Below are 27435 nucleotides of genomic sequence, written 5' to 3'. Positions count from 1 at the left end.
AAAGTCAAATTCTATTAAAACATTGATTAAAAAAAGATACATTCTCATTTCTGGTTAATGAAACACTTTACATTTTGCTTACCGCAAGCCAGGAATAGTATGTTAAACATGGGTATGAAGTCTTTTAACTATTCAATCACTTTACAGCATCTTTACTGCAGTGCTCTAATATATATCCTCTTGACACATCAGACATTCATTTGTGTGTCAAATTATGGCTATTTTATACATTGTTAATTCAGTAAAGTCCATGAGTTTATTTCATCAATGATCCAGACAGTTAATCGATGGGAAACATAATTCTATCAGTTTGGCTGAAAATAAGTGAACAAAAATAACTGCTTGCTCCTTAGTAAATGGCGTTTACTTTTTAATAGAATGACGATGCAATGACAAATTGTCTTAATTCAGACAGAGTGAGACCTATTTGAGTGACGATTGAGTGAGGCGTGGGATAAGTCATTTTGGAACGTTAAAAAAAGGCACAATTCCTAAAAAGATTAAATTGACTCAAATTCTGGCAAGATGTCAAAATTAATTTGAGGTTATCTAAGTACCTTTTGGACATGCCACTACTCTGTTCTTATGGAGATAGCAGGAATCTATTCAATCATGTTCTCAACTGCTCATCTTGAAATCATTTCAATGAAATGTGTAAGGGAATGTAGAAATTGTTTTTCCACTCCTCAAAATAACATATCTCCCATTAATGATTTTACTTGCCAAAAAACTCAGCTAGCTCATTTATTACATGTAAGGATACACAATCATCATTTAAATTCCATCAACTTGAGCCAATCAATGGCATTTGACAATTTAATCTGACACATCCATGCATGCAAATAGACAAGCGATTCCTATTTCCTAATGAATGCAGATTCAAACAGACAGCAACTGACACTGTCTGCTTGCCTCTGATCACTGACTTCATCCTAACCTAGGGTTCTTGGATGAAAAGCTTGGTTGGTTGCAGACATTAACCAGATGAACACAAGCAATCGCAATCCACTGCCAGTGTGCCCCACAGCACAAATCCACCCTCACTTTTGCACTGAGTGCAACTAAATTGTCAGCCTCACTCACAAGACTGGGAGAGATGAGGAGATCAGAGATGATGGGAACTGCAGATGCTGGAGAATCCGAGATAACAAAGTGTGAAGCTGGATGAGCACAGCAGGCCAAACAGCATCTTAGGAGCACAAAAGCTGATGTTTCAGGCCTTGACCCTTCATCAGAGAGGGGGATGGGGAGAGGATTCTAAAGTAAATAGGGAGAGAGGGGGAGGCGGACCGAAGATGGATAGCGGAAAAGATAGGTGGAAGGGAGAGTATAGGAGGGGAGGTAGGGAGAGGGTAGGTCAGTCTGGGGAGGACAGACAGGTCAAGGGGGCAGGATGAGGTTAGTAGGTAGGAAATGGAGGTGCGGCTTGAGGTGGGAGGAGGGGATAGGTGAAAGGAAGAACAGATTAGGGAGGCAGGGACGAGCTGGGCTGGTTTTGGGATGCAGTGGGGGGAGGGAGATTTTGAAGCTGGTGAAATCCACATTGATACCATTGAGGAGATGTAGCATTGGTGCACTCATGGCACTCTTCACATTCAGGTTAAGACACCCTGCTTTGATCATGAGTGAGAAAATACTACATGTAATCAAATCTGAAATATTCCTGATTGACCTCTGCTTGATCATTGGTACAATTAGATGAACTGCTACATGAAAGCAACTGAAAATCAATTTACAAAAATTGACTCCTGCAGCGGTACCATGTGGTATGTAGGCCAAATGCTGTCATAACTGTATGCAGCAGCATCATTGAGCAGTGTCTGAGACAGCCATTTATCTCAAAGTGGTCTTGTACTGAGGCACAGAATCAACCCTCTCCTTGATGATTAAAAAAAAGATGCTAAAGCACTCCAGATGAAGGAGTGAACAAAACAAAACTGCTGGACACAGGGGCTTGCGCTGAACTAAAGATAACAAATTACTTTAACGCTTGAAAACTGTGACTAAAAACACAGAAACATGCCAATTTTTTTTTAAAGCGATTAAATATCACTGATAATAAAATGTGAGGCTGGATGCTTTGCTGCTGGGCCTGCTGTGTTCATCCAGCCTCACATTTTATTGTCTTGGATTCTCCAGCATCTGCAGTTCCCATTATCACTCATAAATATCACTGATGTTCAGTTGGAGTAAAAAAGACATTTTAAGATAAACATATTAGCAAGTGCCTATCAATAAGTAAATCCACTTGAAGTCCTAAGCAATGGAGATTCAACAGTTTTGCAAGCAATTGATATCACAAATATTAATTTATATTAAAGCATTTCTATGTTTATTAATGTTAAATTTAAGAGTTTTCCATGAAATGTACAAAATGACAAGGTTTATTTTTGCTTTTTATTGCACCCAACATAGTTACTTATACTATAATCATTGAAGTTTCCTATCATAGAGATAGGAAATTAAGAACAAAAGTAGGCCATTCAGCCCATCACACTCTTCCAAAAATAAATTAAGTCATTCTCATTTGTTTGTCAAATCCATTTAACCAGCATTAATCCAAATTCCTCAAAAGTCTCACAGGGCAAGAAGAAAAAGTATGAAATTCAATTTTCCAAATTTTAACTTATTCCGCACTTTCAGGCTCTTGGGACATCGAGCACCAAGTTTGTTTTTAAACCTGTTTTGACAATCCTTCACAGTTACTGGGTCAACATGATGAAGTTCCCTTTCTAACAGCACTGTGGGTGTACTCAGACCATAAGGATTACAGCAATTCAAGACAGTGACACACTGCTAACTCAAGACCAATTCGGGATGGGCAATAAATACTGGTGTATTTATTGCCAACGTTTCACGTACAGTGAAGGCAATGCATGCATTTGATGAAATAAGCAAATAAGCAAAATTGTTTTTGGATGTGAACAAGGGCTATGAGAGCAACTTAGCTTTTGAAGCTGAAAATAAGAAAGAAAAATGTTAGCTAACTGCCATGTTAAAATTGTATGAATGGTTAATCAAACAGGATTATATACAGGGATGGAATTTTAGGCTCAGCCAGCAGATGAGAATAGAAGTGAGCATGCGAACAATTTCTTACCACTGGTCTGAACATCAAACTCCAAGTTCAGTCAAGCCTTGGGCCACTTTCCCACAGGATGGATACTGTGGGAGGACAACAGGACTATCTGCTGAAAAATGGTGTGTAGCCAGTTACCAAATTGAAGAGGTAGTGTAGCCCAGTGATGGAACCTGACGGAGGTATTTCAGTCAGTCTCCAGGTTCCCAAAGGAGCAGGGAGCAAGTTAGCTTCCTGAAGGTTGCCTCCCAAGAACAGATCAAGGGTTCAGTGCTGCAAACAGGAATAGATTCTCTTCTTGCCTTGCCTGGATGTAGCAGGAGACAAACATCATTCCTCTGGAGGGGAATCTCAGTCATGACTCGAATACAAAGACCATTTTGAGTTTAAAGGTTGAAGAAGTTGAAGTAATAGCATTTCCATTTTACAGTACCCTGTCTGTTGTTTAACTGTCATGGCATCCTGCTGCTGAGTTCAAGATGAAAGGCGATTGATTGGCCCTCCACCTTTGGGAGCCAGCCTGACATCTTTAATTGTGCAGCAACACTGCCCCGTGGCCATTAATTGGCTCCTCAGAGGAAATTCTCACTGCATAGCTGTTCCTCACACAGAGTTCAGCTTCTAAAGCCCACTGCTTGTAATGCTGAGATTCAGAAGCCCTCAGGTACAAAGCTGCTCAGAGCTTTGATAACTTGAGGCAGAGACTATTCGGCAAAACAGGGTTAGATTTAACAAAAATAAACTGTCCTGGATAGGCGGAGTGCACCACAAGAATGTAGTGGATCAGAGAAAATTCAAAACATAGTTCACATACAATAGCAGAGACGTACCTATCCAAAAGGCAGTGCTACAGAAGAAGCTAACAAGCATCTGGAGAACTGTCCTTCTTTCTCTGCTCTATTCCTATTTGCGCCAATCACTTTCAGTTGATCCACCTTCAGAAACTCTTGAAGTTCAGGTGGCAGGGCAGAATATCAGACACGGAGGCTTGAGCTGGCCTGCAAATATCCTCACCATACCATAACAGTCACAACTGAATTGATCTGGTGGCCAGAGTGCCTGACACTCACTTACCAAAGCAAACCCTCTATAGATAGAGATAGTAGGAACTGCAGATGCTGGAGAATCTGAGATAACAAGGCATAGAGCTGGATGAATGCAGCAGGTCAAGCAGCATCAGAGGAGCAGGAAAGCTGACGTTTCAGGCCTAGACACTTTTTCAGAAATCAGAATTTCTGACAGGGAGATGTTCACGCAGCATCGCTGAACTTGCACAACTACATAAAGAGTATGCCCTCTTTCAAAAGCATGTGCACATCCAATGCAGACAGAAAGCACAAGAAATACTGAAGCAGCAACTTGTTCAAAATTTAGTCATTTGCTCGATCCTGTCTCATTTGCAGGTCATTCTCTGAGTACAGATTGACCTATTTAGTCACCTATACGTCCACCAGAACCACAGCACAGACCCAGATGATGAACATGGTTATCTTTGGCTTGAAGGACAAAAAAAAAACTATGTGAGTCAGTAGTGTATATGATAGTTAGTCCAAAGCACCATCAATTTCTTGTTTGCCATTATCTGCCCGTTAACTCAAACATTAATTACATTAATTTTGTTTTGTTCATTACAAGAAAAGTTTCAACGTAGAGACTGAAGAGTCAGTTTGGAGAAGAAACTTTGGCCTTACTACATTTTATTCAGTGTTAATTTCCTTGAGTTTCATGAGACAGTTTCTCTCCAGCAGGCCTAATGTGAGTTCTCACCATATTCTTCTAAACTCACCTCATGAACTACCTCTTGCATGCCCTGGTGACACCTCACCTGGTGCTAGCACAATTCTACAATCTTGCTATCTCTAGAAAAAGTTAAGAATCAGAAGAGATCAGTATCCACACGGACTCTGTCATCTTAAAAAGGACATCGCACATTTCGGGATGCACATCTACAGCATGCTCCCTGACACTTACCCTGGACGTGACAGATAAGGGGAACTTGGTTCCCTGCTTTGCAGACAGGCACTTGGAGGGCCTGGTGGATGACATGATACTGAACATGAGTACAAGACTTGGGCAAAGAATACTGCAGCTATATAAAACCCTTGTTCGACTGCATTTAGAGCATGATGTGCAGTTTTGGTCACCATATTACCAGAAGGAAGTGGGCGCTTTGGACAGAGTACAGAGAAGGTTCACCAGGATGCTACTCAGTCTCGAGGGCATTGGGTATGAGTAAAGATTAAGAAGACTAGGATTATTTTCACTGGAAAGACAGCAGCTGATAGGAACTTAACAGAGATCTACAAAATTATGAAAGGCATAGACAGGGTGGATAGTCAGAGATTTTTTTTCCAGGGTTGACGTTTCAATTAAAAGGGCACACAGGTTCAAGGTGAGAGGGGGAAAGGTTAAGGGAGATGTGCGAGGGACATTTATCATGCAGAGTGTGCTAGGAACCCGGAATATATTGCCAGAGGAGGTGGTGGAAGCAGGCACATTGGCGACATTAAAGAGGCATCTGGATGGTTGCATGAATAGGGGGGGAATAAAGTGCCACAGATTGAATAAAGGCAGAAGGTTTGATTTTGAATTTAGTCAGGGCATGATGAGTGGCACAGGCTTGGATGGCCAAAGGGCCTGTTTCTGTGCTGTACTTCTCTTTTATTCTTCTCTTTGTTCTTTTAAACAGGGACATTCTCTGCCTGAGGATCCTACACCATCAAACCCCAACCAGCCTGGTTCGTGGATGTCACCCAGGTCAATATGGATTCAGTTACCTGGAGGAATACCCAGCAGGGAAGAAAGAAAGTTAATGACCTTCTCCACTGCACCAGGGCAAATGACACATTCTTCCTCTACCTACTTACACACATTCTCCCTCTGTTACTGCACCAACCTCCCAACAAAGCTCATGTTGTACCTCTCTTAATATTCCATGTAATATCTTCCCTCACTTACACTCACCTACTCCAAATCTCCTCAATCCTAACCCTGCATGGCCTCTGGATTACCTACTGATTCATACAGGCCACCTCAGCAGGTTCCCGCAGCAACATCTGTAGTAACAGCAGCTTTGGCCTCTTTCTCCTCCCTCGACGCTCCCTTTCTTTCAGTCTGAGTGAAAACAACCCACAAGAGTGCAAAATAAAAGCCACATGGGTGGTGAGCTGCCCAATATTTGTTTCCTCATCCCCATGAGAGAAACCTGCCCTAACCACCCTGAGTGGCCAATTGATCCCATTCATGCCTTTGGTCTGATATTGGGGGCTTCCCTTGATTTAGTGTGCTGGGACCCCTGATGGAAAGTTATCCTCCTTGACTTGCGTGAAAACTGATGACAATCATTGTAAGCCTCCCGCTCTGACTCTGTTAAATGGCAAGTCAAAATAGCTTTGTCTCAGGGCAAAAAGATAGGGCAAGGATGGTGTCAAAATCCAGATAGGTTCAGAGCTAGTGAGCAGTAATAGAGCAAGCGAACAGCCCTCATAAGCAGCTGGGACCAGAGTGAGAGCTGGGTGCCTGTACCTGCTTGCAGGCGTCCTTGTAGCAGCACTTCAACATATGTTTCCAAAGTGCAGCAGCATTCCACATGTTGGTGGGTGTGGTGGCATGAGGGTTTTGAGGGGTTGGCAGCTGTAAGATGCCATAGTCTGTGGACAGGTGGATTGAGGACGGTAGTTGCCCTGAGACATTGTTGCCAGGTATCCAGGTTCGCAGCCTGGAGGAGTAAGCAGTGAGCTGAATTCCCCAGGAGTCTGGTCTGTCTCTCATGTCGGAAATCGATGACTTATATTTCCTCACGGCTGGTGATGAAATAGGGACCTGTACATGATTCTTACCTGGGATGCCTGGAACTCTGAAAATGCAACAAGCTGCTCTCAATATGCTGTGCAGAAAACCCTTGCCCAATTTCTTGTGATTATCCTAGATTTCTCGCAATAGCCTCCCATGGTTCAACCCCTCTAGGACTCCACACACTGCCTCTGTTTCTCTGTCCATAGATGTGCCAGACCTACTGAGTTTTTTTTCAGCACTGTCATGATTCCACGGCGAGTGCAGGTTGGGGCCATAAGATTCTGCCAATTAACTTGTGGTAGGCCAGGACTGTAGATATGGATGATGTTAGAGTTGCTAGAAATTTTTTGAAGAAGAAAGAAACAATTTCATTATACTCCAAGTAAAGCTAGAAACAAAGCTCTCAAGCATTCAGCCATTTGTTGTTTATCTGTGAAGAAAATGGATGCAACTTGCCAATAACATAAACATAACATACTTGTTTTTAAGCTCCAAGGACAAGCTACAGTTAAAAATCAGCTACAGTCAAAATGATAGAAAACTTGCTGACTGTTGAACATTGGATGTGGGATATTAAGCCACATCATGCAAGAAATGAAAGGCTTCGCATTCTGAAAAACCTATCTTGAATGATTGACCATCCAGCAAACAGCAGCAGCAAGCTCCATGATTTCATTCTTCTATTTTATAAATGATCTTAATATCCAGTGTGACATCCTGTTTCAGGGAAGATGAGTAGTCATTCTGTATGCAATGAGAATGGACATGGTGCAGCACACATATTCTTTCCAACTTGGTTTGTTGTGTAAGTCATGCATTTCTCTCAACAATTGTGCCCTGTGTAACTTAGATCACATCTCCAATGAAACAAAATCTGTGTGTGCTGTGTGTGGAACAACAGGACATGGGATGAGAATTGTCCCTCCAATTATTGTATATGATGCTTTGGTAATCACAAGTTGGCTACAATTTTCTCAGAAGATAGTAAATATTATACAGTCAAGCCAATGTGGAAAAGCTAAGTGATGAAATGCATTTGCAAGATAACATATCAGATCAGTAAGAAACATTTGAAAATGTTGTGCAATAAAGCATGGATGATAATATCTTATTCATGGCTCCCTTCTGTGCTGTCTTCATTCTGGTAATCCATGTTGTTTGTGCAATAATCTGCAAAGTGTTTGAATGGGGAATATATTATAAATATGGGGCTAGATTTCGAAGGAGTGGTGGTCCCTTGCAGATTGCCACTCCAACCTTTCTTCCTGAAACAGCACTCTCAAAAATGTGGAGCCATATCACTATTCTGACAGTTTTCCTCATAGGGTAGAACAGGCAGTGGAACACTGTATTCCGAAATTTAAAGGTACCGACAGCCACTTTGACAGCTGCTGTCAAATGGTTATTATATACACTAACACAGGCTAGGGTGTCAGCAAGGTAAGATGTTAGTTAAGTAGGGTGTCAGCTTGATAGGGTGACCATGTGCAGGTAAGTAGGGTGGCAGGTGGGTAGAGGGCAGGGTGCCAGTGTGCAAGGGGGCTAAGTAAGTGATGCAGTCACGACAGGAAGGGCCATTTGAGTCTGAAGGAATTTGCTTGCAAATCTGTTCCTTTTCACCCTTCCCACTTATTGATTGCATTGAGCATAGAATTGGTCAGTTCTTGCGCATACCTGCACAAAATTGATGCTGTTGTATAAGATAATGGTTCTGAATGGGTTAATGTCAATATTATATTGACTCCACCCATTCTACTAATATCATACACGGACAGAGTTGGGTCAAGGACTTCTACCCTAGCTTTTGAGATGGCAGATATCTCTGCATCAGGACCCAAATGTTCTTTGTAGAGAAGTCAGATAGGCACGCATGGAAATTCCAAATTGATGAGGATTTACACTGGCTCAGTATGAAATTATGTGTTGGGTCTTTAGCTTTGTAGTCAATTAATGCCTTTTTTTTCAACCGCACCATAAGTTATAGTTTCAAGTATTATTTAATTTGTTAAGTAGGAAATAGAAAATAAAAGTAGCAATGTGATAATAAGCATACATACTGTTATTTGTATGCTGATTGAGGGCTAAACAATATCCAGGACACTGGAGATAATTCCTCTGCTTTTCATCAAAACAGTGCCATGGGATCCTTCCTACCCTGCAGGGAGAGCTTTGTGTGAGGTCTTAGCTGAAAGGTTGCACCAGCTGTGAAGCCTGCCCTCAATACTCCACTGACGATCAGTCTTGAAATCTGTGCTAAGTTTTGGAGTCGGAATTGAATCCGCAACTATATGTTTAAGAGCTGACAATGTTATCAACTGAATGACAACTGACATTGATAGATTAAAGATCTGAACATCAGTAAAAACATTTTCAGTTACATGCATTGAATAACATCGAAAAACTAATGGAAAAGAAAAAGAGCTTTAGATAAGAGGATGTGTGAGAGAATATTAATATCAGAGTCCTGGATAAACTGCAATTTTAGAGGGTGTAGATGGGTGTATCACCAGGCAACTATTAGAATATGCAAGTTTGGAGGTCAAACTGGAGAGTTTCATGAGGGAACAAGATATTCAAACTGTTACAGAGGTAATCATTACGGCATGCAGGAAATAGCTTTCCAGGTTCAGTACAGGGCCAAGTTGCACACAAGGTTTCAAATACACTCATTTAATATAAGACGTCTGTGAAGTAAAGGTTGGAAATCAGTGGTGAAAATATACTCGTTTTTAATAGGAGTTGTAGATTATGGAGCTGGTTCTCCCAATCTTTAGTGGAAGGAAGTGCAGCTCTTGTACAATGGGAAATCAGACAAGTGTGACGGTGAAGAGGTAGTCAAGAACAGTGTAGTGAAAGAGACCACAGGGTTTTGGGATTCAGGTGAAAATGAACAAAGCTGCTACAGAACAGCATGTAGATTAGGGATGAGATGGTGAGTGTAGAAAGGTGATTGGGATACTCCCAGGATGACCGTGTAGGGTGAAAACTGAAACTGCTGGAGATGTTCTTTCCTTACATTCTCCCCGTTTCTGCGTGGGTTTCTTTTGGGTGCTCCGGTTTCCTCCAAAGATGCGCAGGGTTGGTGGATTGGCCATGTTAAATTATCCATGGTGCCCAGGGATGTTTAGGTTAGGTGGGTTAGACATGGAAATCAGGGGCATGGGCCTGAGTGGCATGCTGTTTGGAGGGATGATGTGGGCTTGTTGGGCTGAATGGCTTGTTTCCACTCTGTAAGGATTCTATGCTATGTACATAGAAGTATACAAGGAATATCAGAATCAAGATGTTTGCATTTTATGTGTTGAAGGCATAGTCTGTTCATGTTGCTTCATGCAGAAAGAACAAAGAACATGATTTGTAGCCTGATCAAACACAAGTAATTGATATCATTTCCTTAAAATTAGCTAACAGATTTAGCCAACTAAATTCTTACAAGTCTTTTTAAAGCAATTTTATTCAAGACAAGTTTGCCTTTTAACTGGCAAGTCGAAACTCAGAATTTTGCAAAATAGCATGGCGCACTCGCATGAAACGTGGGAGAACAATGGACGATTTAACTCCTGGTTTCAAGCTAACAAGCTATTCATATATTTACTTACTGCATGGCATTGGAACTTCCAAAGCAAACTTATGAACTGAACCAAAATCTAAACAAAGAAGTTTGAAAAATTAAGACACTCATTTTTGATTAAAAGCAAAGAAGCAAATACTAAAAGATTGCAAAGAAAATGCTGATGCCAGTGAACTCGGTTGTAGTGCCCACAAAAATACAAAACAAGCCATGACGCATTTTACATGTTGATTCCAATTGTCTCTCTCTCTCTCTACTTCATAGAATTGTGATTTATCTCTAACCTTCCCGCCCAGTAATTTAGAACTTGATGTAGTTGAAAAGAAGGATTATGTCAAATCTATAAATTTCTCAACTGTTCTTGGTTTGCTTATTTTCAAAATACAGTTTTGGCTATTCAATTAACTTAAATAGACAATGGCAAAATTAATCTACCTTTGCATTCCAACCTTCCTTATTTGTACATACACGGTTGGTGTGAAGAGAATTCAAAAATCATGAAGGAACCCCCTTGTCTTATTTTCTGCTTGGTGATTAATATTTCTAAGACACTGAACTTGTGTCAGTTTCAACAAAGTGGCCAGTCAGCTGTTGCCATTAATGTTGGATGTGAATGAAAGGATTCAGCATTACCAAACTGATTTGGCCCATGAGTGTGATAAGCAAGTGCATCAGTACTGAAGTTGTATGAAATGGCACCACTGCATTTCACAACTATGTCGTATCAAAATCAGTTGGGACAGACAGTCATAATCCGACTAACTGGGCATATATCTTAGAATTGAGCTCTTTATAAATGTTTTTACATGAACACTTCTTGTGCACCTGCTACACTGTTACCATTTTTGTTGCGGGGTTACTATTAATTTGGGAAGCACTCACATCCACCGAGAGAAAGCAATTCATTCCTAAATCGAAGCAAAATCCAAATCAATCAAGATAAAGTTAAATGCAATCAATTGGAGGGGAATGAAGAGCTTCAATGGGAGACCAAACTTGTTGGACTCAATGGCCTGCCTTTGTGAATCTGAAAGTTTCTTAATTTACTAAGTTTACAATTAAGTACTCAAGCTAATGAATAAATTAACCATACTAACAAGGCCAAAGCTAATCCAACCTTTAAAATGAAGCAAACAAACATAGGCAAATCAGTCTCTGAGGTGAAGAAACTATTGATTCCTCACCAGCAGGCAAACAGGAAGGTGTGAATTCCCATTAGCTGCACCAGTATTAACACGGAGGCAGGTGAGAAATATAATCCACAAACAGTGTGTGGACTGGACAGAAGACAGGCATGATTACAGAAGCAGAAGGATAAGTTAGTTTCTAATTCAACTTCAATTTGATACCTGGAATTTAACAGGGATGTTATTAACAAGAAAGCTCACCTAAAGAGATCAAATGCATGATTTGGTCATTATGAATAGAACACAGTTTGCTTGAGAAAAACAATCAGTTAATAGGTGCAGTTTTCTCAGCATTGTAATGTCCCTTTTAACATTTGTGTTGATTTTGCCAGGGTCATTTCAGCTTATTGGCTTTATAATCAGATACATTTCTTCAAAAAAGAATTAACTTGATGAAATACAGTGTTAGCTTTAAAAACAGAACCTCTGTTTAGATACCTTTTGCACCTGTTCAGTAATCAATCTCAAGCACTGTGTTAAAAATAGTCCTAAAAAATGGGGCATACAGTCTGAAAAACACGGCATCTGCTTAGCTACAAGACAAAAAAATCAATACCTATGCAAGTGGGTGGATCAGGCTGCCAGAAGAATCTATTGTCAATCTGTACACACGTGATGGTAGCTGTTCCTTGTAGCACATATCCAGGGTCACATTGAAACACAACTGAATCTTGAGGCTCCCTGCTGTTGCCACTTCGAGTGCCATTCTGAGGAACCCCGGGATCATTGCATGATGTAGCTCTGGAAACTATAACAGTGTGCAATGGTTAAAGGTCACAGCAAAAATAAGTTTAAGGTTACTGCAGATCCTCTTTAGCCCACACTATTGCTCCTTCAACACATGCATGTCCTCATATTTCAACTATTGAGCACGGTAACACCTTTTACCAGTTGTAATATGTGGGAGTGCACAGTCGTACTGTTACGTTGAGACATTCTGAGGCGTTTAACTTCCCGGTAGTTCATAATGGGGTAGAAAACATTTCTAATTGCAATCTGACATGAAACATAAAGATATATCTTGAGATATGTGACAGTGACAAAAGCAGTTGATTGAGATGGTTGATTGAGGAGTATGCAAGAGATAAGTTAAAGTTTAAAATATTTTTCCTATTTATTCCTGATTTATGAGCATCGCTGGCAAGCCAGTGTTTTGCACTCAATCCTAATTGCCCTCAAGAAGGTAGTGGCAAGCTATTTTTGTGACCTAGAAGGTAAAAAGTCCAGGATTGTGACCCAGCAACTAGGAAGGAATGGTGATATAGTTGAAGTTGACACACTCTCTGCATCAGAGAGGATTTTGGAAATTATGGTGTTCCCTGAGCTATTCACCATATCTTTCTCATGGTAGAAATTGTGGGTTTTAGGGGAATTGCTAAGTGACTATTGTACAATCTTTAAACCCTGAAAGTATGTTACAGCCTGAATATTTCCAAAAATGTACATAAATATTTCTTTTTTCTGAGCCTTCCTGTATATGGTTTCCTGTTGGAAAATTTGTGGCAAGTCTCTCCCTTTCTCTCTCAAGTGCATGCACACGTGAATCTATGGGCTGAATTTTTATTTGCAGATATTCTATTTTGATTCCATTTTGTTCAAAAAGCACACATTTTATCGACAGTCAGTCCAAGTGATGTTTTATGAATTCCTACTTTAGAAATAAAACCAGTCTGACTCCAAACCAAAACACGAACAGATTCTAAATAAGGCCTCACACCAAACATGCAGTGTCTGACCTGAAATGTCAACTTTTCTTTATAGTGATAAAACCTTTAGTTCTCTAACAACAGTAACTTCAAAGGCATTCAGGAATTTACATATACATATTAGTCAATGAAAGCCTTCTGAGGAAAGATTTAACAGCATCTTAGGTTTGTTTAATACATCCCCATCAGTGGTGTGACCCTTTGATATTTTACTTATAAATTCTGTGTCTGATTCCACCTCTCTCACTAACACCTGAAGAAGGAGTGAGGCTCCAAAAGCTTGTGTGTTCAAATAAACCTGTTGGACTAGAGCCTGGTGTTGTATGATTTCAGATCTTGTCCACCCCAGTCCAGCACCAGCATCTCCACATCAAGGAAATAAAGGCAGATTATACAATGTAAAAATGCTTTCCACCTCTCACTCTGCGCCAATGAGGATTGTATTACACATTGTATTATTTCAGATTACAGTTTGTGCTTCCCAAGTCTTAGATTGCCAGAGTTACTTGTGGATTTTTAAATCCTCTATTTAAGATACATGCAGCTGTCTCCCTATTGGCTAAATTTCACAGGTAAGTAAATACAAGTGCTGGACATGGTGCATCTTTGAATTCAGCACAGCTGGTGTACCTAATACAAGCACAGCATTGTCAGGAACACAATAAAAATGGTTATATACACTTTTTTTTGGTAAGGCACTGTCTCTCTTATCACACAACTGTGAATTTAATGATTGCTTTGGTTTGTTTCCTCTGTGCTACAGGCGTGACTTAATGTGCAGCGATGCAACAATTTGGCAAGAAATTCACAAAACAGACCCGTCATTTGGACTGGAAACTATCCAAAATGCTCCAGTTCTATTGTTTACTGAACATTCACTGAAACAGGCCGTACTTACTTTAATGTATCAACACAGCTGCTTAAAAAAGCTTTTTTTTCTTTTAAAGGGGTATAGTTTTCACAAAAATGTGTTTGCCAACCATCATTTCGTTGATGAGTAACCAATTATGAGAATATCATCAACAAGTACTTACTGAATCATATCACCCCAGTTAACTAATTCACCTCCTACACAATCTGGGTGAGCAACTCCCAAACCTGCACTCCTGATGACTTAACTGCAAAGACAAAAGGGATTTATATATAAGTATCATTTTGATACTCAAATTTATTCTTCAAGGTGTAATTTTGTTCCCCTCCTCCACCATTGGTTTTATTTGATTGTTCCACTGATGTTGTCTAAGATTGCCTTGCTGTTATGGGAGTGGAATTATCTTCTCCTGGCTTCTGCTGATATCAGGAGATGCAGGAGAGAATCTCTTCATCTACCTGGAAGCGCCTACTAACATCAGGTAAAAATGTGGGTATTACAGTTGTCATTAATTCATGTTCTACCTCTGGTTGGAGGGATGTATGGGCACAGGAGGCCATTAGATTGTCATAGGTCAACAACTTCAGGTAATGTAATTCTTAATAATCCATCCTGTCTGACTGCATTATAAAACTAACTTTAAATATGAAATCCAACGGGAGCAGGTACACCAGCTGCTGTGGAAACACTGCTGAACACCATTGAAGGATGAACTTCGACTTTCACAAGAGAACATCAGTCGATGATAGGCAGCAAAAGATTTCTCTCACTGTTCATTATTTCTAACAGTGAGAAAATAGTAAAAAGCTGGCAGATTATTAGGAACAGTGCTGTAATGCTGGGTATCTGAGCACCCACATATTCTTGTGGTTGAACATGATTGACGACATTTTATAGTCATCATATTGCGCAATGAATAAGTGTCTCACCATTGATGTAATTATGTTGTAATTTCAAAAGGTCTTGCTTCCAGTGGGGAGCACAGGCTTGGTGATAGATTAGATTCCCTACAGTGTGCAAACAGGCCCTTCGGCCCAACAAGTCCACACCGCCCCTTGAAACATCCCACCCAGACCCAGACCCATCCCCTTATAACCCACACACCCCCGAACACTATGGGCAATTTAGCATGGCCAATCCACCTAGCCTGCACTTCTTTGGACTGTGGGAGAAAACCGGAGCACCCGGAGGAAACCCACGCAGACACGGAGAGAATGTGCAAACTCCACACAGACAGTTGCCCGAGGGTGGAAATGAACTTGGGTCCCTGGCGCTGTGAGGCTGCAGTGCTAACCACTGAGCCAACATGCCACCCTTAACTAATACTGATTCTTAAAACCCACTTCTCCCCTTAAATGCTTTCTATTATTCATCTTCCTGTTCGTTATCTTCCTTTTGTACTGCAAATGCAAAATTTTAATACTTCTAAATGGTTAACTTGCTCACACAGATCCAAAGTTTTTAAACAATCAAATATGAAGATTCATTGCATTGCATGTAGTTGGTTTCAAATAATTAGATTCACAATCTATTACACTGCTTAGAGCAATCAGCTTATTCCTCTTCACCTTACCTCCAACTACAGCCCACCATATCTTATCCAAAGTGTCAGATAATGGGTAAGTCCCATTAGGCTAATGAACAACATACATCATCAATGTCACCAACTGACAGGAGGGTCTCTTGAAATGGGGATGGAGCCTGCAGAGTTCTACCCTACCCTCTTATGTGTAAACCATAAATGGCTAATAAAGGTTGTTTCTCACCAGTAGGACGACAGATTCGCCTCTCTCTTTAGCCTTGGTATGACCTCATTACAGTAAGCTCCCTGAAAACAACTAGCCAGATGGAACCCTTCTACAGCCCATTAAGTTTGCTATGTTCAATATTAGTCCCTAGTATGACAGCAGACATAGGAACAAAGGAACAGGCGTCGGCCTTTTGGCTCATCAATACTTCCCCACGAGACATATTATACTATCTGCTTCAGATATTTTCAAATAAAATGGGACTTGTGAGGTGTTTATTTTTTAACAGCGGTAGAATCATTGCGCCACCTTTGAAAACAATGCCAACTTCTCGAGCACTTTTCCTTTAAGACATGGATATTAGTTTTTAAACGAAGTCTCACTAAACATCTTTATTTGGAAAGGAGAATGCGAAAGGGTAAAATTAAACTTTTTTTTATAAATTAAGGGTTTAATCTGCTTGTGATGCTGTACTATGAAGCTGTTCACACAGAAGGCTAAGCAGTCACTCGTCTGTTCTATTATTTTCAAATGTGAGTGACATCTCAGTAAAAATGTATTGCCAGCATTTGGCTCGCTTTGATAATAGATATTGGGGATACAGCAAATTCGATATTAGCTGTGGAACTTTTCAAACTGCAAGCAGGTTTTTGAGCCTTTATTTCTTTTCATTTACAATCTCTATCCTTCTGCCAACTTGTATCCCCTGTCCTTGGCCACACATACTGTTCCAAAGAAGCTGAACTTCAAGAGTCAGGATCTCATTTCTCAATTAAGCATTGACAATCTTTCAGATTCAACACAGGGTTTAACAGTCTCATTGTTATAATCACTGCCTCAGTTTTTGTTAAAGAAAGCAGCTGCTCAATAATGCTTGTGTCATGACTACATACACTTCTTCTCAGCCCACCTTCCTCTGTCCTTACTTGTCCCTCTTGCCTTGCAACATCATGTTTTTTGTTAGATGAATGAGGGGGGAATCTTAGAGAAACATAATATCCTGATGGGACTCGATAGGCTAGATATGGGAAGAACATTCCCAATGTTGGGGAAGTGCAGAACTAGGCGTCACAGTCTAAGAATAAGAGGTAATCCATTCAGGGCTGAGAAGAGGAAGAATTTCTTCATTCTGAGAGTATGAAGCTGCGGAATTCTCTACCACAGAAAACTGTTGGGGCCAGTTCCGTAGATATATTCAAGAGGGAGCGGGACGCAGTCCTTGTGGCTAAAGGGATCAAGGGGTATGTAGAGAAAGTGCGAGTGGAATACTGAAATTGCACGATCAGCCATGATCCATTCAATGGCGGTGCAGGCTCTAAGGGCCAGATGGCCTACTCCTTACCTATTTTCTATGTTTCAATGTCATTTAATCTCTACTGCCTGGCATGTTTTCCCAGACTTCCCCTTTTTATGCCATACTCATCTCCACCGTATTTCTGTCTCTGTAATTGTTGAAAACCGGTTGCATCTTCAACCTTTTCCAGTTCTGATCAAAGGTCATCGTTCAGACATGGTGGATAATGCTTAATCGAGGAAAGTGGGGTTGTTCCCACTGGGTGGAAGGCTAATGAGAGCTCAGAATCACCTCCTTTGGCAAGGCCTGCTGAATTAAGTGCAAAAAATGCATAATATTGGGCAGAAATGGGCTCTCCCTGGGATTAGGAGCTCAAACTGATGAAGCATCCTCAAAGAGCTGATGGGCACTGGATGACCAGCAGACATTCATCGTTCGGCGGCACCTCCAGGAAAGCAGGGGATGTACCTCACACAACTGAGGCCAAGATTGCTTAGAGGCTAGTCTGGATAAGTGATGGATGGAGGGGATTTGTTGGGAGCTGGGGGGGAAGGGAGATGTGGGGATAGGACTGTGTAGTTGTAGGGATGGAGTTGGCAACAAAGGGTAGGGGATCTCAGTGCCCCCTTCTTGACATCAGGTCCCTCAATCAGACACTAAGTACCTTTGAACAGGGGATCCTTTGGAGGCACGCAGGCAATCATACCAGGCTCTCCTTTTAAGACTTGCCACATGGCAGTTCCCCTGCTCCTGGGATGAAATCCTCAAACGGTTATTAATTTTCCACTTAAAGACCTCAACTGGTGGTGAGACAGGAAGGGCATCCACAAGCCTTCGATTGGAGTAGTCGTCATACGTTGGCATTATCCCCACCCGCTACCCATCATCAAGAGGGGAGCTATAATTGCTGGTCAGTGGCTTTGGTTTTCCATAGATACTGCCTGACCTACTGGACACTTTCAGAATTTTCTGTTCTCATTTTTGACTTCCAGACACTAGCCACAGTATAAATAGGAAGGCATATTTTTGTACGGTGGAATAGGGTTCCACTTGAAATGAGAATTTATACAATTATATGTGCAGACAACAACAAATGGTTCATCCAGTGCCAGAATGTTAAAACCTATTCCTTCAGGAAAACACACTCCAATTCTTATTGGGCTACGTTGCCTTTCTCACACTTCAATTTTAAGCTCATTCATTTCCGTTGAGGCTTACTTAGGCAAATTCAGGTTCAACTGAATTGGATCAATTATTCTGAATGAAATCTGTAATCAAGTGAGTGAGGAAAATTGTAATCCCCTCCCATTGTTCTGTCCTTTTGCTTTCATTGTCCTTTCCAAGGCTCAAGCAAAAGCTCAATTTTTTCTAAAAGTAACATTTACTTTCATGATGATTGATCTTTCATAGAAATAGTCAAAAGCTTTATTGAAAAGTGCAATCATGAGCTTACCATGTCGATAATTGTGTCACCTGAAATAATTCTGACAAATGCAAGCGTTTGATAAAACATTGCAACTAATTACATCCTAATCTACTGCACCAAATAGCTTAATATTCCTATTTGAATTTTTAAACTAAATTATTGCTACTCCCAGATTCTGATTCTGCAAAATTAGCTTATCCTCCTCAAGCACCAGGTCATTACCATAATTATCAGCTCTTCAGTGAGGGCTTGCAAAACACTGAATAAAATAATAATTACATACAAATTGAAACTCTGCTTCAGAAACACCACACAATGAAAAGAGAAGAACTTCACAGCTTTTGACTTGAATTCAAACCTTTGGCTCAGTTGTTGAACATTAAGGATCCACTCATGTTTGTACCACACAGGAAGAACAATAAACCAAGCCTGGTCTTTAAAGTGTGAGGAATGCAAGGCATCTGCAACAGGCTAAAGACATGCAAACCAAACGGCTTAACTCCGACTGCAGTGCAAACTGTATGTTAATGATCTTACTGGAGCAATAGTTTGTCTTAAAGCTTAATATTTCCTTGGGCCTGTCAACAATCCAGAAATTCACAGAGACACTAATTAGCAAACCTCAGAATCAGAGGATTTCAGAAGATATCAATGAAGCTATTCTGCCCACTGTGTCCATCCCAATTTCCAGTTCATATTCTGTAGCCTTGTATATGTTTAAATTATCCATTCAGGTGCTATTAAATGCAGTAGACTTTCTGGGTTTCTGTCTCATTTTTACATGTAGTTTTCCAGACTCTCAACACTCTTCAAGTGAAAAGCACTTCTCCTCAATTCCATCTAATCCTTTACCATTTACATTAAATCAATATCTGCTGGTTATTGACCTTTCTGGTTAAGGGATACAGCCCTATTTAAACCTTCATAATGCTACACAGTTTAACTAAATCTCCCCTCACTCTCTTTTACATTAAAGGACATCAGTCAGCACCATAATTACTCATTGCTAAAATTCTCCACTGTCAGCAATCTTCTCCTTAAGTTCTTATCTCAACTCTCTTGCAAATACGTGTTTTCTGTAATTCATGAACAGAACTATACATAACAATTTATGGCCTAACCAATGTGTTACACTTTTTAGTATAACAGTCCTATCCTTATATTTTATGTAGAAACTGTTAAAGGAAAGTATTCCAGCATGTCTTGTTAGCTATCTTATCCATGTGTCCCATTCCTCCAGGGATCTGTGAACGTGCATTCTAATGTCATTCTATTCCTGACTCTTCTCAGAGTCCTCCCCTGGACTGTGTCTTCCCTTCCCTAACCCTATTGCTTGCCCTTTCAAATGCATTACCTCCTGCTTCTCTGGATCAAATTCAGCTTGCAATTTTTCCACCTATTTGCTTTCTGCAGTCTAGATCTTACATTCTCACTATCAATCATACGGTCAGTTTCTGGATCATTTTTAAAAATTCTGTCCCAACATTTAACTCTAAGTCATTGAGGACTACCGCATGAAAAAGTAAGGGGCCATGTAGCAGTCCAATCTTCCAGCCAACCTTCCATGATTGAAACATTCCTTTTTGGTTCCTAGCACACAGTCAATTTTAAATCCAACTTGGCTTTTCTCTAGCATCCTTTGGTTGTTTACATTTCCGGCCAATCTGCAATGTTTACGAAAAGTCTTGCTAAAAATTGATGTAGAGCACATCAAATGCTGTATCCTATCAGTGCTCATTATTATCTCAACAAACACTTAAACCTAGCCATATGTACTCCCTTAGCTAATTTTACGTGGCTGCCTTTCATAAATATGAGTGGACTGTCCTATGGGACCACACATCTTTTTAAATGATAACTAATACTTTCCAAAGAATTTCATAAAATCCTTACAGTGCAGAAAGAGGCCATTTGGCCCACTGAGTCTGCACGGACCCTCTGAAGAGAATCAAACACTGACCCACACACTTGCCCCATCCCTGTAACCCCACATGAAGATTTTTCTTTACTTCTGGCTAACCCACCTAACCTGCACACGACAGGTTAATTTCTAGCTTGGCCAGTCTACCAAACCTGCACATCTTTGGACTGTGAGAGGAGATCAGTGATGTGGGCCTATCACCAACTTTCACTTCACTTTGATTGCCAAAATGGGAAGGGTGCTCCCACTTGGAAAGGTGCATTTTAATTGGCCAAGGGGCCATCACATTCCTACATTTGTAAATACCAATTAAAACTAGACAGCGATTGTTAATGGCTGTCCAAAGTGTCAGCAACACATTTTTACACACCTAAATAATCTGAAGTTACATGAAACATGCACGATAAAACACTGAATAAACCATGAGTTGTGCAATTGCAAATCAATGCTGCTTTAAAGAGTCAGCAGACCTTTTTAATTAAAGGCTGCAAAAGTAGATTCCTTGCTTCTCATAAAATGAGGAAATGAAAGCAGTTAATCTGAATCAACCTGGTTATTATGAGTACTGAATTAAACAGAAAATATAAATCCAATCAGGAATAATTTGCAACCTTTAAAAAAGACATATTTAAAATTCAAATTTCTAATTCAAATATTAACAGGCGTTTATTTTCAAATGCGAATAGTGTGCCTTGAAACTGATTTAAAACAAAGAAATCCTCAGAGCAACACACAGGCTTTCTAAATGGCTGTGTTGAAAATAACCAGATAAAAATATTTTAAAAAATAACATAAAAGACCATTTCAGCTCTGAACTCCGGTCCCTTCAGAGTACATTTACAGTTTGTCTGACCACGGAAATTAATTTCATGCCCAGATGAAAATTTTGCACAACATTCCTGGCAATATTTCAACTATCCCTAACAGGAATGTCATTGGGTTCAGCGACGGTCCTGACAAGATCAATAAATTGGCACGTACTGGTGAACTGAATGGCGAAGCCCTGTTTGCTTGTGAAGAAGTCTGTGTCAAACTGCAGTGTGATGGAATTAAAAGTGCTCTGGATATCAGGAGGCAGTGTAGAGCCGCTCATCTCCCTCAGCAAAATGCCACTCTCTAGTGGCCCATCCCAAACCTTCAGAACATCATGAACAGCCTCCGTGTGGAACACTAGAAAATGAATGCTAAACAAGGGAACAAAAAGAGAAATGAGATATTAGTCAGAGGATGCACTGCTCTACTTTTTCACACTGAGCAGTACACATGTGGTCATAGATTGCTTTGTGAGCCTTTGCTGCTCAGTAGTATTCAATTGCATATTTCTTCAGGCCAGTAGTACACAGTCAGTCCAGAAATGAAATACAGACAATAATTCTAAAGGAAAACTCCAAACTGGACATTCAAATTTACCTCTGATGATTTAATCACAATTTTAAGAAAAACAAACATTTTGCTTACTCTTTGCCACACATAAAGAAGAAGTCAAAAATCTAGAAAAGGTTATTTCTGGTGTAGTCAGCTCTGTCAAAAAAAGGAAATGCTAAAGATGCCAGGTAAGCTTCCCATAAATCCAACTGGAGTTAGTAAGAACTGCAGATTCTGGAGCCAGAGTCAATACTGTGTGGGGCTGGAGGAACCCAGCAGGTCAGGCAACATTAGAAGAGCAGGAGAGTTGATGTTTCAGGCCTGGGCCATTCATCAGAACTGGGGAGGGGGAAGGGAGCTGGGAGGTAAATAGAGGGAGGAGGGGTTGGGGCATGAGTTAGATAAATAGGATGACAATAAGTGGGTGCAAGTAGAGGTCAACTGGATTGGTCAGGAGGAGGGGTGGGGAGATAGGTGAGGAAGAAGATAGGCAGTTAGTGTCAGGTCAAGTAAGTGGGGGTGAGAGGGAGGTTTGAACATGGGATGAGGCCGGGTTGGGCGGGGGGGGGGGAGGAGATTTGGTGAACTGGTGAATTCTGTGTTCAGGCTACTGGGCTGTAGGCTCCCAAGGGAGAATTTGAGGTCATCTTCCTCCAGTTTGCGCCTGGTATCACTGTGGTACTAGAGGATGTGCAGGATGGACACATCACCAACGCAGTGGGATGGGGAGTAATATGTCAGATATGGAAAGTTTGTCTTGTGACAGTTGCAGGAGATGTTACATCCGCCCCTACACCTCCCCTTTCACCTCCATCTGAGGCCCAAGACAAACTTTCAATATCCGACAGGGGTTCACGTGTACATCCTCCAGCTTGGTCTACTGTATCTGTTGCTCCTGACGCAGTCCGCTCTACATCATTGAGACCAAGCGTAGACTCAGTGACTGATTTGCAGAGGACCTGTTCCCTGTACGTTATAATCAACTACACCTTCCGGTCAATAACCTTTTTAACTTCCCCTCCCATTCACTGGGTGACATGTCCACGCTGGGCCTCCTCCAGTACCACAATGATGCCACGTGCAAACTGGAAGAATAGCACCTCATATTCCACCTCGGGAACCTATAGACAGATGGCCTGAACATAGAATTAAAGAGTTTCAAAATCTCCCCACTCTTGGCCTCATCCCATGTCCAACGTTCCCACTCATCCCCGCCTCCTTGACCTGAGATGACCTGTCCATCTTTGTCCTCAGCTATTCGCCCCATCCTTCCCACTGACCAATCCCCACTACCCCTACCTGCATCACTATTGCCATCCTATCCAACCTTCCCCTTGCCCCACCCTCTTCCCTCTATTTATCTCCGAGCTCCCTGCCCCTCCCCAGTCTTAATGAAGGGTCCAGGCCCAAAATATCGACTCTCCTGCAGCTCTGATGCTGCCTGACCTGCTGTGTGCTTCTCCAACCCCACACTGCATTCACTCTTCCCATATATCCAATGTACTTCCACATCATCTGTTTGCACCAGGTGGTTCAGGGAAGGTACTTTTAATTGTGGGATCTATTGGAAAATGATATAAAGCAATGTCCTAATGAATCACCTTTCAAGGGATCCACCCTCGAATTCACATTAAACAGAGTTTCGAGATAGTGAAGCAGCCCTAAATGACCCAAACTGCCGACAAGTGCACTCTTTAGCTCAATGCAAATACATTAAAATAGTACATTTGTCTTTATTCAACTGCTCACACCTTAGGTGGCCTGACTTTTTAAAATACATTGAAAAATGTCAGGAAATGACTCTCGTGAAGAGTTGGGTTTTACCTCTGCTTAGTATCAATGGCTTTGATAAGCAGAGGAATCAGCTACTATCAAAACTCTCAGTTTCCTAATCCTCCGATCCATTGGCTGAAACTTGATCGTGACAGTGAGAAACAAAGACAGCAGCTTGTTGCTCTGGACGCCAGTTCTCTGTAATGACAGTAATCGTCCTCTCCTTTTGTTTAAGTATATTTGGTACAATTTCCTGATCCAGGCCTAAAGGTGCTGAGGGTCATGCAAGTGGTTTTGTTAGCATCGTACTACATTGGCACTATCTTGACATCTGCAAAGCAATGTGGCTTCCTGGACTTTCCTCTCACAAAAAATGGCCACTTTCCACTACCATTGATGCTGGTGTAGATCATACCAGTGACCCATCCCTCGTTCTGGTTCTACCTTACACATTGTTTTTTGACTGTTGAATGTGCAACGTGGAAAAAGACAGCAAAAACAGACCTGTTTCAGCCATGTCTCCTGGTGCAGACCTGCTCAGGTCATGGGAAAGACAACAAGACATTTGAAGACAATAATCTGCTATTGTTTTTCTGTAACACTGCACCATCAATGCACCTTGACTTGAATCAGTCTGTCCCTTGATATGTTATACCAAGTTACTCACCTTATGTTTCAGAATGGTTGAAAAATTTGGAATCTCTCACTTCTTTGTGATTTTCACTTCGCATCATTGTTTTTCACTTGTGCCAAGTTTACCTTCTGACTGACTGACAACACTTCTAAGCTTCTCACAGGTTAAGTCATCCTCTCAGAACTTGCACATCCTTTCATAGGGAGATTGCGCTGCCAAATGTTGACTTGTCCAGTACGCCATCATTTTGTGCTCTTCTGGGGTCCAACTGATTGCTCAGCAAGGCAAGATGACAAGCTTACAAATGTGTCATTAAATCTGAGCCACTAGTGCAGAGCCTCGTCTTACCGGGGCATCATGCTTTGGGATTTGCAACTCTATTAGTGGGGATGGCTAATGATTTTGATGCAACCAGACTCATGTTTGATCAGATTTTGCATCATTATAATCTCACTAAGTTTTTGTACCAAAGAGGGAGCCTCATCATCAATCACAATAACTTCTATTCCTCTTCCAAAACATGGTAACAGTAAAACGGAATAATGTAATCCAATTTGAAAACCAGGATACATAAAAATGAAAGTGAAATTATTTCAAAGCAAGATTAGCTTGATAAATAACACAGACTAATGGAACTAACTGATCTATTAATTTGCCCAAATAAGAAAGCACATCCCATTCAGAGGGATTTCTCAAATGTAACCATTTTCTCATCAAAAGATTTTCAAAATGCATGGATAGTCACATTGCAGCAAATATCGTAATTTACCTGACAGCCCATTTCTTTTCTTACTCTCGGTGTTTCATTTTTAGGGATTATTTGGAAACCTTTCTGGCCTTTTCTGAATAATGAATAAGAATTTATACATATTGTTCACATGCATCCTGAAGCATTTGTCAGCTGAGAGCACTGCCTTCAAGAATGTTTTTTCTTTAAGTCAATCCTTATTCAACAACTATTCTCCTTTTAAGTTCATAATGAAAAGTTTCACAATCGCACAGCAGTACCCATACAAATTCTGACAGATTGTTCGGTTCTACTTTCATCATATTCGCTGAGGAACGAAGCAGCTATTTTTCTATCTCAGTGATACAGATCACTCTAACCGCACTATCCCAGTTTGTTGTACAGAGCCATCTATATCATGCAAATAGTGTCCATTGTATGGAAATGGTGTAAACCACTATCCATTACCAACAAGATCTATTCAAAACAAAAATTAGATGATGGCTACTATTGTGCAAATGTTTTCCCACTGAAATGTATGCATGTGTCCTATTTCAATCCTCTGTGCTAGATCCAGCTAATCTTCTTTCTTCACTGGACTGGAAATACATTGTTTAAGAAAGTTTCCCGATTCATGTTTTAGAAATTCTTCATCTTCCATGCTCTTCACTCTGGAGGTACCACCCCTCCAGACCTTATTAGAGCAATTAAGTTGTTTGTAATTCTGCTATATTTTTACATTTCCCTGAAATTTTCTGAGAAATTTCCTTCGTAATATTTGGGAGTCCATAGTAAACACTCGACAATGTGACAGATTTTCTTCCTGTTCCTGAACTCAACATAAATGGATTCAGTTCAGGAGTCCTTTAGTACATCATAATTCTGAAGAACAGTTCTATTGGGCTGGGTTATGGCAGTCCCTCGTGGTGGAAAACACGGTTCCCAATGCACACTTAATTGCAAGAAATGACTGGTTGTCCAGTAACAAGAGACATTTTCCAGGTAATAAAATGTGAGGCTGGATGAACACAGCAGGCCAAGCAGCATCTCAGGAGCACAAAAGCTGACGTTTCGGGCCTAGACCCTTCATCAGAGAGGGGGATGGGGAGAGGGAACTGGAATAAATAGGGAGAGAGGGGGAGGCGGACCGAAGATGGAGAGTAAAGAAAATAGGTGGAGAGAGTGTAGGTGGGGAGGTAGGGAGGGGATAGGTCAGTCCAGGGAAGACGGACAGGTCAAGGAGGTGGGATGAGGTTAGTAGGTAGCTGTGGGTGCGGCTTGGGGTGGGAGGAAGGGATGGGTGAGAGGAAGAACCGGTTAGGGAGGCAGAGACAGGTTGGACTGGTTTTGGGATGCAGTGGGTGGGGGGGAAGAGCTGGGCTGGTTGTGTGGTGCAGTGGGGGGAGGGGGCGAACTGGGCTGGTTTAGGGATGCAGTAGGGGAAGGGGAGATTTTGAAACTGGTGAAGTCCACATTGATACCATATGGCTGCAGGGTTCCCAGGCGGAATATGAGTTGCTGTTCCTGCAACCTTCAGGTGGCATCATTGTGGCACTGCAGGAGGCCCATGATGGACATGTCATCTAGAGAATGGGAGGGGGAGTGGAAATGGTTTGCGACTGGGAGGTGCAGTTGTTTGTTGCGAACTGAGCGGAGGTGTTCTGCAAAGCGGTCCCCAAGCCTCCCATTCTCCAGATGACATGTCCATCATGGGCCTCCTGCAATGCCACAATGATGCCACCGGAAGGTTGCAGGAACAGCAACTCATATTCCGCCTGGGAACCCTGCAGCCATATGGTATCAATGTGGACTTCACCAGTTTCAAAATCTCCCCTTCCCCTACTGCATCCCTAAACCAGCCCAGTTCGCCCCCTCCCCCCACTGCACCACACAACCAGCCCAGCTCTTCCCCCCCACCCACTGCATCCCAAAACCAGTCCAACCTGTCTCTGCCTCCCTAACCGGTTCTTCCTCTCACCCATCCCTTCCTCCCACCCCAAGCCGCACCCACAGCTACCTACTAACCTCATCCCACCTCCTTGACCTGTCCGTCTTCCCTGGACTGACCTATCCCCTCCCTACCTCCCCACCTACACTCTCTCCACCTATTTTCTTTACTCTCCATCTTCGGTCCGCCTCCCCCTCTCTCCCTATTTATTCCAGTTCCCTCTCCCCATCCCCCTCTCTGATGAAGGGTCTAGGCCCGAAACGTCAGCTTTTGTGCTCCTGAGATGCTGCTTGGCCTGCTGTGTTCATCCAGCCTCACATTTTATTATCTTGGAATTCTCCAGCATCTGCAGTTCCCATTATCTCTGATACATTTTCCAGGTAACTGTGC

At 41.5% G+C, this 27435-nt stretch overlaps 1 protein-coding gene across 1 annotated transcript in view; it reads right to left on the bottom strand.

The window, feature by feature from the left end:
• The window catches only part of csmd2 (CUB and Sushi multiple domains 2), a 1700996-nt gene that overhangs the window by 325633 nt on the left and 1347928 nt on the right, over positions 1–27435 (bottom strand). The window contains exons 26-27 of the mRNA XM_048558072.2: positions 21580–21782; positions 12189–12380 (exon numbers count right to left, since the gene is read on the bottom strand). Coding sequence (XP_048414029.2) covers positions 12189–12380; positions 21580–21782 — 395 coding nt within the window. The remainder of the gene's footprint in view (positions 1–12188; positions 12381–21579; positions 21783–27435) is intronic.

This window comes from Stegostoma tigrinum, chromosome 24, assembly GCF_030684315.1.
Source record: "Stegostoma tigrinum isolate sSteTig4 chromosome 24, sSteTig4.hap1, whole genome shotgun sequence".
NCBI lineage: Eukaryota > Metazoa > Chordata > Chondrichthyes > Orectolobiformes > Stegostomatidae > Stegostoma > Stegostoma tigrinum.
Note: the sequence above shows the minus strand (reverse complement) of the source record. Positions and strands in the feature narration are given on the sequence as shown.